At 38.8% G+C, this 12,395-nt stretch overlaps 1 protein-coding gene and 1 non-coding gene across 5 annotated transcripts; both read right to left on the bottom strand.

The window, feature by feature from the left end:
- Nucleotides 1-760: 760 nt before the first annotated feature.
- On the bottom strand, nucleotides 761-12,297 carry LOC132774890 (zinc finger MYM-type protein 5-like). Of its 4 annotated transcripts, XM_060775417.2 has the most exons (6): nucleotides 11,839-12,100; nucleotides 7,569-8,489; nucleotides 5,446-5,532; nucleotides 3,599-3,639; nucleotides 2,820-2,922; nucleotides 761-2,175 (listed from the first exon to the last, which is right to left on the bottom strand). In XM_060775417.2, the coding sequence occupies exons 1-3, from the start codon at nucleotides 11,840-11,842 to the stop codon at nucleotides 5,471-5,473; spliced, it is 987 nt and encodes a 328-aa protein (XP_060631400.2). In that variant the 5' UTR covers nucleotides 11,843-12,100; the 3' UTR covers nucleotides 761-2,175; nucleotides 2,820-2,922; nucleotides 3,599-3,639; nucleotides 5,446-5,470. The 4 variants fall into 4 exon arrangements, 1 of the variants encoding a protein (XP_060631400.2); XR_009631452.2 differs by lacking the exons at nucleotides 7,569-8,489; nucleotides 11,839-12,100 and adding an exon at nucleotides 12,107-12,297; XR_010909803.1 differs by lacking the exon at nucleotides 7,569-8,489 and having other exon boundaries at nucleotides 11,839-12,091.
- On the bottom strand, nucleotides 2,994-3,076 carry LOC132775298 (small nucleolar RNA SNORD87). Its single transcript, XR_009631503.1, has one exon. It is a non-coding gene; the product is annotated as a small nucleolar RNA SNORD87 (small nucleolar RNA).
- Nucleotides 12,298-12,395: the final 98 nt, after the last annotated feature.

Raw genomic sequence — 12,395 nt, 5'->3', positions numbered from 1 at the left:
ATTAGAAAGAGCTTCTGGACAGTAAGAGTGGCTCAGCAATGAAATCAATTGCCAAAATGGATAATAGGGGTCTCCGTATCTGGAGGTATTTAAAAAAAAGGCTGGGCAGCTGCCTATTATGAATGCTTTAACTGAAGATCCTGCACTGAGCAGGAGTTTGGACTAGACCCGTGAGGTCACTTCCAACTCTGTGATTCTGACTCTGTGATAGAGACTTTCTACATGAGCAAGAATCCTGATCTTATCACTTTATTGTGTCTTATGGAGTTTTCAACACAAGCAGGAATTTCTCTTCAGTTACATTGCTTTATCTCTAAGGAAAGTGAAGGAGGAGCACTTGCCCCTTCAAATGGTGATTCAACCATGCATGTAATCCATGAAGAGAGTTTATATTAATGAAGCAATGACTAGGGACAGAATTGTCATTTAGCTTGTTGCAGATACTGCTTTGGCTTTCCCGTTCCCTTCAGTATTAGTAAATAACTTCTTATTGTAGTAGTAATACTTACCTTACCTACTAAACCATTTCATGTTTAGGAAAATATTAGAATTTAAAAGCATGCCTTTAGTTTCCTTCAATCATCTCATTCACACTAATTCCACCCCCCCCCCCAAAAAAACCCCCCAGGTCAAACGATAAGATATGGAAGCATGAACAAGCATCCTTAAAGGATCCACATATGTCTCATATATCTTGAATCCTGTCATATTCTGCCTGTATTACATAAAGAGATATAAAAGAATAATGAAAAAGTCAATGAAGCATTGAAAACGTGAACAATTTATTTTCCGTATACTGGTTGGCCAATACAGAGTGCAAAGAGAGTCAGTATTGCTAGGCAGCCCTTGGAAAAAAAAACATTGAAAAATATCGTCTTAGAAAAAGATGGAAAATAATCTGGCTTTCAAAACATCATAAACACCCATCTTGTCTCCTGTGTCATCACTTGGGAGCCCCTCCCTCCAGTACCAACTACTGTTCTGGGACCAGAGTGAAGAGAGGGGGCCAGGATGACAGTTCCAACTTATTTCCTGCACTGTGGTAATAATATATTGTATATACATATAATATTGATAATATTATAATGTAATACAATATAATACTAATAATAATACATTATAATTATATATTTTATATTACATGTAATATTACTAATAATATCACAGTATAATGGTGTAGTACAATATTAGTATTATATATTACTATATTGTACTACACCACTGTTGTCACTGTTATGGCTTTATTTATTTATTTACGGCATTTATATGCTGCTCTTCTCACCCCGAATGGGACTCAGAGCAGCTTACAAGTAATATGGTAATAATACAATTTATTGTATTTACATATTACTTGTAAGCTGCTCTGAGTCCCATTCGGGGTGAGAAGAGCAGCATATAAATGCCGTAAATAAATAAATAAAGCCATAACAGTGACAACAGTGGTTGTCTTTTTTTGTCACCCTGCCAAAAAAAGGAAATGGGCATGTCATATTAAGAAGCTTCAATCATCTTTCTATATCAGGCTAATAAAATTAATATGGTTATATATAAAGCAAACCTTCAGAATTTCTATGAATTTCAAAATATTTATATATTTAATGTTTTTCTTCTTCCTGGTCTCTGCAAATCACACAACTGGGTACTGAGAACTGCGCAGTCTCTCAGAATATTTTAGCATTATTAGGCAGGAAAAAGTTCTGGCGGTAACACCGCAACCCCCTCTCATGTGAAAATATATAAGTAATTGGTTGCCACCAAATCCTCAGTTCTTTTCCATCCACTGTGCAGCTGCCTCGGAAGGAACTTAAGTTTACATTAGAAATCTCAACTTCATCTGGATTGTTAAGATGACGACCGAGTCTGACCAACTGACTTCTGACCAACTTTCCTCAGTTAGGACCAACTGTTGTTTAGTTTCTGCATTTTAATTACCTCATTGCTACTTCTGATGTCTTCAACAACTCACTTCAAATGTTGTGAGAATTGTAATGGTAAATTGCCAGACATGGATGGCCATTCTATGTGTCTTTTATGTCTTGAAGAAGGGCATGTAGTGCAAAGTTGCACAATTTGCCAAGCCTACTCCGCAGTCGAGGAAGAATAGGGAGACAAGATTAAAATTGCTACTGCATGAGAAGCCTTTAGCTCCACAATCTCCTCTTGCCTTTGTAAAATCTGAAATTTAAGAGAGAAAAAAAATCAGATTTAGAAAAACAAAAATACATAAATCTTGAACATGGAAATTGCATTTAAATGTGCAGAGTGTGTGCAGAAATTGCAAATATTTAAGCCCATTCTCTTCACATTTCAATGTGATGAATCTCTTTCTTAATTAAAAAGTGTATTGTTTATTTATAATTCATATACAGGCAGACCCCAGGTTACGAACAAGATAGGTTCTGTTGTGTTTGTACGTAAGTCAAAACAGGTACATTTTAAAGTGTGACTCCAGTATATATTCATAAGCATAAGCTTTGGATGGGGTTAATACCCCTGTGGTGTTTGTTTTGCTTTCTGTCCCTGTGACAACTGGATTTTGAAAAATTTGGCTTATTGTGGAAACAAGGATTGCTGATAAAAGCTTCAATTGCAACTCCTTTCCCCCATGATAACTCTTCCAGAGGTGAATTTCCTTTCTCTCACTTCCTGATGTCTCACCCTTGTTTCTAACTATGAGTAGTTCATAAATCGAATGTTTGTAACTCGGGGACTGCCTGTATCTGTTAAAGGTCAGTGCAAAACCAAGTACAATTTATTCATGACACTTGCAAACAATTTACTTTGACAGTTTTTGATGAATTATATTGTTTACTAAGTACCTCAGGCTCCAAGCAGTACTTTCATGGCTGCAAACAGAAAATGTTGTAAGGTCTCATTTCTGAATATCCCCAAATTCAGGAAGACCCATGATCCAAGCATTCACTAAAACATAAAAAATAATAACATTTGTAAGCTCTGACAAATCATATATTCATTAACCTATTTAAAACTTTACTGGCATCTCAGAATTAGGAAAGAACACATCAGGATTTATTCAGATGGGTAAACGGCAAAAGGATATCATCATTGTGCCAGCAATACGATTTTATAACACATACACATATACTCTCTCAAACACAAGTACACTATGTAAAACAAATATTTTTTACATTAAAATATTTCCTTATTTTTATACTTGCAAACACCAGGAAAAAAAGTGTGCATGTGAGACACATAATTTCAGACTCAGAATCAACTACAACTATTGTCAAAGGCTTTCATGGCCGGAATCACTGGGTTGTTGGTTTTTTTGGGCTATATGGCCTTGGTCTAGAGGCATTCTCTCCTGACGTTTCGCCTGCATCTATGACAAGCATCCTCAGAGGTAGTGAGACCTCACTACCTTTGAGCATGCTTGCCATAGATGCAGGTGAAACGTCAGAAAAGAATGCCTCTAGACCATGGCCATATAGCCCGAAAAAACCTACAACAACCCAACTACTTGATGTTTATCTTAATTTGACATTATTTTTTTAAAAAATGACTATGCATCTACTGAAAACTAATTTTACTAAAGAGCATGATTTTTGTCCTACGTAAGATAAAAAGTCACACTCACCCTGATCTCTATTGTAAAGGCAAGATGAAACCATGATTGTTCTACACAAAAAGATAAAACATATGAGGTAAGATAATTGATATTACTTCTTATGCGTAAGATTATCGTCTAGAAAAAAAATTATACAATCCTTTGAGTACAAATATAATTATCTTGGAATTGATAACATACTTAATTTATACACAAGTATAGTCACTAGTAGAGACAAAAATATCTTATTATTCCGTAAAGTGAGATATTTCAACTGGCTCATCACACACAGCAAATTTTGTTTGTAACAATTTCTATGGAATGAGAAGTGAAAAATTCCCAGAGAACATCTCATAAAGTGACAATGGTAACACTATTTGCATACTGTCATTTTATATGTTGAAGCTGAGAGAGTTAACAGTCAACATCCACAGAAACACAGAAACATTTTTAAGAGCATAAAACATGCATGGGGTGTGTGTAATTTTGGCATATTATTTATCTTGTAAACTTGCACATTTGCCATGTTGCATATATTTGTAAACATGGCCTACATTCTGTTAGGTTTACTGTATTAGGTTAATCTATGTGTTGACTCACCATTCAACAATTAAATAATTGAGTCTATTTTGGAAACACTTGTTTCCAAAATATATTGTTTCTTTGTTTTTGGTACCCACAGGTTTGCATGTACTGCTATTATTTCCAAGTTTGTCCATAATCAAGTTGACTCCCCTCCTCCCAACAAAAAAACCTCCAGATTTTTCCTTAGAAATCTTTTCTCCTTTGATCTTTGATTATTTGGCCATCCTATTTAGAAAAATGCTGAAAAAAGAAAAGGCAATATTCATGCATTGTACATAAAAATAACTATACGACATTGTTAGTGTTATTCACTCTAGCTGCAGTAATTAAAAGATGGAAAGACGCTGAGTATTTTATTGTATTTTCCCACCAAAACTGTGAGGGACGACATGATGGAAGGTTATGTTATATGAAAATTGTTCTTATAAGCTTTTACTTAAAACGCCCTCACTAAAGAGCGTCTTCTGTTTGTTATGGGCAATACATTATTACGCTGTTGTCATAAGCCATCAAACAAACCCACGTGTATTGGGTTCAATCTGAGAACCAAGTCCTTTAGCATCATCAACCCAAGGCTTCAATAAAATGAAATCCCCAGACTTAAATAAACAGTGAAAAGGGCACAGGTCAGGTCTATATGATGACTCTCTAACCAATCTCACCACTGACAAAGAGGCAATTTATCATTAGGGCTGGGACATCCAGCTGGTGCTACTGATTTATGAAGACATCAACTACAGTAATGATCTTTAGCTGTCTAATTCATCATTGCTAAGACAACTTCATAGACTGGAAATAACTCAAAATAATCAATATGGGAAGTAAATTTTCCACATTGTTTCTTGAATAAAACACCTAATGAAACTTTAATGTGGCCCATTAAACCAAGTTGCTTTAATCAAGAAAGTCTGGGGGAAAACCAGCAGTAATTGCACATTAAAATATCTATGCTCACTATTCTTTCATAGTAAAGCCATTTCTGGGTTGAGGTTACAAGCACTTTGTTTTATAATCCTCCGACAGCAGGATTTTCTAAGAGACTGTAATTTTAGCTTGGTTTGGTATAAAAAGGAAGGGAAAGGGAGTCTTGTGAATCTTTTAATACAAATTGATTTACTCTTGAATAAGGTAGTATGGGTTATAAACCACCCTGTGATATCCCTCGATAAAGTACATTAAAACCTCAAAAATACACATACAGAAAATTTCCCTCTCCTTAAATTATATTTTTAAAAGGACAACGCAGTTTTAATGAAAATAATAAACTGTAAATCATTTTGATAAAGACTCACCGGAAACTATTTTTGTTTAGCTGGCTCAGGTTTCAGGAGTGATGTAGCAAGACTCATTCCAAGTAAGAGAACAGTAATCTGGAAACTCTTTAGGAGGATGAGGACGAGAGTACAAGAAAGATGTGTTATGGCTGTTGCAAGTTTCTCAAGTGTCCACATGTTTCATGAATGTGCTCTGCACTCACCAAGAGAAAAGTGTTGGGACTCAGTCTGGATCTTCAAAGTCATTAACTAACTTGAAAGCTTCCAAACAATAAACCCTTCTAATCAGCACAGATAAGAAATTGTTCCCATTCAAAATATCAAAATAGTCATCTTCTGTTGCAAATATATGAATTTCTTCGTTACTTCACCCTATATGAAGAATGCATTTATTTATTTAATTCCCTATCTCCTGGCATGGGATTCAAGGCAGAATAATCAAAATGGTGATCTCTGTGCCTTCTTAGTTGCAAATATATGAACGGCTTCTTTAAGATCAATAATTTCAGCCAGTTCATGTTCAATCGCTACAACTGCAAGTCCCTCTATTCTGTCCTGCATCATTGTAGAGTACAAATGTGTTTTTATCAACTGCAGCTTGGACAAACAATGGCCTCTGCTGGCAACTGTTATAGGAAGTGTTAGAAGTATGCGTAGAGCAATAAAAGTATTTGGAAATAAGGTGACTATTCTTTTTGCACAAATATATTCCAAAACGTCCTTTGGAGTTGAGCCCACAGGAACATATTTGGAGAGTGCTTTCAGTTCATCATGTAAATCATTTCCATCAATGTCACGCAATTTGCCATGAGTTAGAACTTTTTCTAGAGCTCCACACTGCTGTCGGAGATCCTCAGGTGTAATTTCATTGAGACATTTTATATCATATAGCATCCCAAATATATTACTGTGTTCCTTGAGTTGCAAGAAACATTCTTCAACTGACTGGATAGCACAGGCTAGGACTTGGTTAAAAAATTTAACTCTGAAGTATTGTTTGGGGTCTCTGATTAGATCTCTTGCTTCAAAATGAAAATCTGTGATGTGACGAGATCTAAGTTCTTGTACAGGTGGGAAATCAACATCAATATCAAGCTCTTCTGCTAATTTCTGTGCACTTTTCAGAATATTTTCAAATCCCTCATCTGACCAATAACACTGGAGATATAACTTTGTTTTATCAAGTTGTTTTACTACTCCAATAATATCGAGGTTGACTTCCTGCAGTTTCTCGTTCACAACATTTATTTCTAACAATATGTCATGCCACAAAACTAGACAACACAGAAACTTGAAATTGCATATATTACCTGCTACTCTCTCCCCCTCTACCTGTGTTTTGCTATGAGCAGCTCTTGTCAAAGCACCATCCTCCATAACTGCATTTATAGCATCATATACTTCCTCAATCCGATATCTGATAACCTTTATTGCCTCTACACTACTTTCCCACCTTGTAGATTTTGGAGTAAGATTGAAAGTTCCCAGATACTGCTTAAGAACTTCCCATCGACGTGCTGATACAGAGAAAAAAACATAGATACTTTTGACTGCATTAAAAAATTCAACAGCTTCACTAAAATTAGATGCAGCATCTGTGACTACTATGTTCAATGAATGGGAATTGCATGGGACAAAAAAGGCACAGGGGTTTAACTCCTGCAGCCATGTTTGCAGCCCACTGTTCTTCCCTTTCATGTTGGCTCCATTATCATAACTCTGTCCTCTCATATCTACTATTGCAATACCCATTTCTTCCAGCCTCTTAAGGAGGACATTTGCCATACTATATCCTTTAGCATCATCTACATCAATAAATTCTAAGAAATGTTCTCTGATGTTCACCACTGCAGCAACATTTGCAGTTGCTTCTACTGCAGTTACAAAACGCACCATTAAGATCATTTGTTCAACATGGCTGTTGCCAACTGTGCAATCCAAAACGATAGAGTAATATTTTGCAGACTTAAGAAGTGACAAAATCTTGTGTTTTACTTCTGTTGCCAGTAACTGAATGATCTCATTTTGAGTTGTTTTCCCCAGATAATGGCTATGGATTTCTTTGGTGGTTACTCTTCTTAAATGCTCTTTAAGTACAGAATCAAACTCTCCCATCAATTCCACAATTTTAAGAAAATTACCATTATCTGGCACAAAGAGCTGATCTGAAGTTCCATACAATGAGAGATTTTGAGCAGCAAGCACTTTCACAATGCCAATGAGCCTCTTCATAACATTTTGCCAGTGATGGGTCTCAGATGCCATCTTTTCTTGATCTTTATCATCTATGTTTACCTTCAATTTTAGCCGTACCTCAAGCTCTTTCCAGCTACAAAACGCTTTCTGGTGATAAGGTGTCTTTTCATGGCTCGCTAAATTTCTAGCCAAGTTTCTCCAATCCTTTGTTCCGTTAGAACATAATGCAAATAAAGTATTGGGCTGGAAAAGTTTGCAGCAAAAACAGTATGCAGCATTCTGGGTCTTTGAATACATAAGCCATGGTCTTTCCAACTTGTCCCCATTAGGTAGTTCACGCCAGTAATACATGCGATGGAAGCTTCTCTTTACAGAATCTTTTGGGAAACTGAATATTTTCACTTGCTGTGGACCATTCAATACAAGGAAATCTCTCATATCACTATTCATATCCACCCACAGACCTGGATCGTCTAAAATTGATGGACTGTACTCAGTGGTAGCCGTGACCAGCTCATCCACCATAGTTACATCTGTTTTGTAATCTTCAGATATGTGCATCTTAACTTCTGTTTGAGATGAGGATGCAGTAATTGTTGGCTCATCTGTAGTCTGACTATTTAGAACAGTCACTTCCTGACAGCCAGCACCCATACACATTCCAGTGTCTACAGAAGATTCACCTGTATTATCTACTGTTATAAAATTCATAAGAGCACGCTTTGACTTAGATGGGTAAGCTGCCTTTAACTCCCTTTTCCTTTTTGCTGCACCAGAAAGGTGTTGCCTTTCATCAGACATAGCTGCTGCAGATTCGTGGTGTTTATGAAGCAAGATCGAAGGATTCTGAAGAAATGTGGCTGTACCTGAAAAAAATAAAGTACAAAGCCTGGCTGCTAAAGTAGTTTTGTCTTTACATACTTACTAAATACTGCAACAAAAGGTTCTTTTTTATTAGCCAGATTGGTTTCCATACTGATGCAGTCAAAGTGGCTTCAATTTCTCCAAGTCTAACCATGCTGAGTGCTTTCTTTCTGCAATCAGCCTGAACTGTTTTTATAACAGTGGAGGTAAAGGCACTTTATCTGCATCCAGCCTGTAAATGCTTCTCTGGAACCATGGCTGAAACAAGTTATATACCCACTTCTTAATCTGCTCAAAATTCCTTTAAGCAAATGACTATAGCAAATGTGACTTGAGCTATCTGAAGTGGAATTTCCATTCCAGGTATAATACATTAAAAGGAAAGAGAGGACAAGTAGAGAGAGTGAGACAACCAGTGTGCGATGGTGAGGGAGGAAAAGAAGGGATCAATTTTTTTTTCTGGCTGCTTTCTGCATAAAAGTTTGCAGATTACAGCCAACCCTTCACATTCACTTGGGTTAGGGATGAAAAGCACAAATACATAAATACATTGCTTTTTTTACTGAGAGAATACCTCTCTGAGAATTTCTAACGCTATATGTATGACTCTATGGTCAACATCTGCTTTTTGAACACAGAATCACATTGGATGACCCATATTTCTAGAGAAGTGTTCTCTAGGTTATCCAGCATGACTGGGGGGAATTGACCAGTTACTTTGGAGGACCTAGAGATAACATTTTTTATCCAAATCTGTGTATAATCAAGCCCACAAAAGTCTAAACCACAATGTGTATGTGTATGCGCGTGCGGGGGGGGGGGTATTCTAATAGCTTTGGGGAGGTGGGATAGAAAGCTGTTAAAGGAAATACAGCAAACCTGTTTGCAACTCATGACATTAAAATTCAAATGTACATAAATATAATTCATCTTTCTGCTTTCCAGTTTCTGATGTACAGAAGAATTGAGATGTGTCATTCTGTCCCCACTTCATGATGCATGAGTACATGGCAGCAAATGCTCAAATGCCACAGTAATTGTGAGGAGCCACTACCAGTCATATGCATTTGCATATTTGCCCTTTCTCTTTGAGTAACAGAAAGAACAAGCCTTCTAAGAAACAGTCCTTATACTCTGTCTTCATCTCAAAGAAAGCATTAAAACAAAAGAAAACCACATATGCCTTCAGAGCATATGCCGTGCCCTGCCTTGGAGCTCTGCCATAACAGTTGCTTGGAATGTGCTTTCCAAGGCCAACACTGATCAGCACTCATGTACTGGCTAAGCAAGTTCAGCTTGATCAGTGAAACATTAGCAAAGGGGAAGAGAGAATAATGAGGCAGTGGCCTTACCCTCCATCTATGCAGGGATTTGTAAGCCAATCAATTGAAAAAAAAAAAGAAAAAGGGACACATCTAGACAGCCTCTTTATAGCAGTAGTACCCGCACTTTAAAGTGGGCTGTTCAGATAACGTCCCACAGAAAAACAAATTCATTCACCATAAACCAGGAAAGCCCTGGTTTGTCGTGAATTAATTTGTTAGTGGGATTATTCCGCACCTTCTTGAAAGGCGCGGGACAAACGCAATACTTCCGCTGTCTTGACTGCTCCCTCGAAAGTTCTGGACTTTTGAGAGGGCAGTCCAGACAGTAGTCCCACGTTCCTCCGGGCTACATTAGCCCAGAAAACGGCAAGGACACCAACCCCCTCCCCCAATCCACCTTTTTTTAAACAAAAGAGCTTACCTGACCTCCATTAGTGTGTTGCTGGAGCTCTCCTGGCACGTCATTCCTACATGCCAGGAGAGCTACTGCACTACACTAATGGAGGCTGGGTAAATTCTGTTATTTTTCAAAGGGGTTTGGGGAGGGGGTTAGGGTGTCTGGGAGCTCTCCTGGAAGGTTCTGGGAGCGCATCTGGACACGTGCCCCAGAGAGCACGAGCTTTTTGGGGCGTACATGGATTTGGACCTGGGAACATACGCGTTTTTTAAAAAACTTGAATGTTTCCAGGTTATAGGGCTGTCTGGATGCACCCAAGATTGCTAAAAGTATACGTTGTTCATTTGTTATCCAAAGTTTGCCATCGATTTGTCAAGTTCTCTTCCAGAGAAACCTTTCCAGGAAAGGTTACTCTGGAACCCAAGGACTATTAGAGGTTCCGTGATAGACCTTATTGGGAAAAAATGCCTTCTTTTTTTGTGCTGCAGATACGATCATGTTCATGCAGAGGTGTCCTGATTCCTGAGCATTCGTTTAAGAGCTCCCCAATGGTTAACAAAAGAAATGGGTGGCCCTTCCACACAGCCTTATATCCCAGAATATCAAGGCAGAAAGTCCCACAGTATCTGCTTTGAAATGAGTTATCTGAGTCCACACTCAGATGATGTGGGATTTTCTGCCTTGATATTCTGGGATACAGAGCTGTGTGGAAGGGCCATTGTTTCTTTGTTAACCTTTGGGGAACTCTTAAACCAGGGGTCCTCAAACTTTTAAAATAGAGGGCCAGGTCACAGTCCCTAAAACTGTTGGAGGGCTGGATTATAATTTGAAAAAAGCATGAATGAATTCCTATGCACACTGCACATATATTATTTGTAGTGCAAAAAAACACTTAAAAACAATAAAATGAAAAACAATTTAAACAAATATAAAATTATTAGTATTTCAATAGGAAGTGTGGGCCTGCTTTTGGCTGATGAGATAGGATTGTTGTGTGCTTTCAAGTCATTTCAGACTTAGGTTGACCCTGAGCAAGGGCCGGGTAAATGACCATGGAGGGCCGTATTCGACCCTTAGTTTGAGGACTCCTGTCTTAAACCAGGGGTCCTCAAACTAAGGCCTGGATGAGGCCCTCCAAGGTCCTTTACCCGGCCCTCACTCAGGATCAACCTAAGTCTGAAACGACTTGAAAGCACACAACAGCAACAACAACAACAACCTTATCTCATCAGTCAAAAGCAGGCCCACACTTCCCATTGAAATACGAATAAATTTAATTTGTTAAAATTGGTTTTTGCACTACAAACAAGATATGTGCAGTGTGCATAGGAAATTCAAAAACTGTTTAAAAAGTTTGAGGACCCCTGTCTTAAACTAATGCTCAAGAATCAGGAAACCTCTGCATGAAGATGACAGTATCTGCAGTATGAAAAAAGAAGGGCCCTGAGAAGACTGAATTTAGGCCATATAATCCAGTTCAACGCAGATAACCTGGATTTTATATAGCAGTGTAGGAAGGGCCTCTGAAGAACTACAGTTTGACACTACTTTCGCTGTCGAGCAGGCATGGGCAAACTTCGGCCCTCCAGGTGTTTTGGATGACAACTCCCACAATTCCTAACAGCCTACCCATTCCTGTTGTTGAATGAACGCAGTCTGACTCCACTCCAGCTAGGCCTGAACCCGGCCTCCCATCTCGAAATCCATCTCCCTTTGCTGAATGAAGGCCTCTAAAGGCCTAGAGAGGGCAACGGGCGGAGGTTCTGCTGGTGGCGGCCTTCAGAGTTAAGGGGATCCCGTGCGTTCGGCCTCCTCGTCTGAGGCGATTTCGAGGCCTGAGGCCTAACTGCCTTCCGCCCCCCCTTGGAGAGGCAGAGGCGCGGGCCCTCCCTCCTACCTGCGTCCGAGGCTCCGCCAATAAGGGGCCTTCTCGAGGCGCCCTCGCGCTCACCAAAAGGCTCCCCTGAAAGCCAACGGCCGCTGCCACGCGGGGAAGGCGAAGAGAAAGGGGGAAAAATGCGCGCGGGCGGGAGGCGGGAACCTAAAAAAATAAAACCAGCCCATCACGTGACCCTTCGGTTACTCCTTTTTTTTTTCCATCCGGGAAACTCAACATTTAATTTGAAAAAGGCCGCATGCGCAAGAACAAGAGCCCCTCTTCTCACAACACATCTTACCTCAGAGTG

This window comes from Anolis sagrei, chromosome 4, assembly GCF_037176765.1.
Source record: "Anolis sagrei isolate rAnoSag1 chromosome 4, rAnoSag1.mat, whole genome shotgun sequence".
Lineage (NCBI taxonomy): Eukaryota > Metazoa > Chordata > Lepidosauria > Squamata > Dactyloidae > Anolis > Anolis sagrei.
The sequence above is the reverse complement of the archived record's forward strand: the minus strand, read 5'-3'. Positions and strand labels throughout refer to the sequence as shown.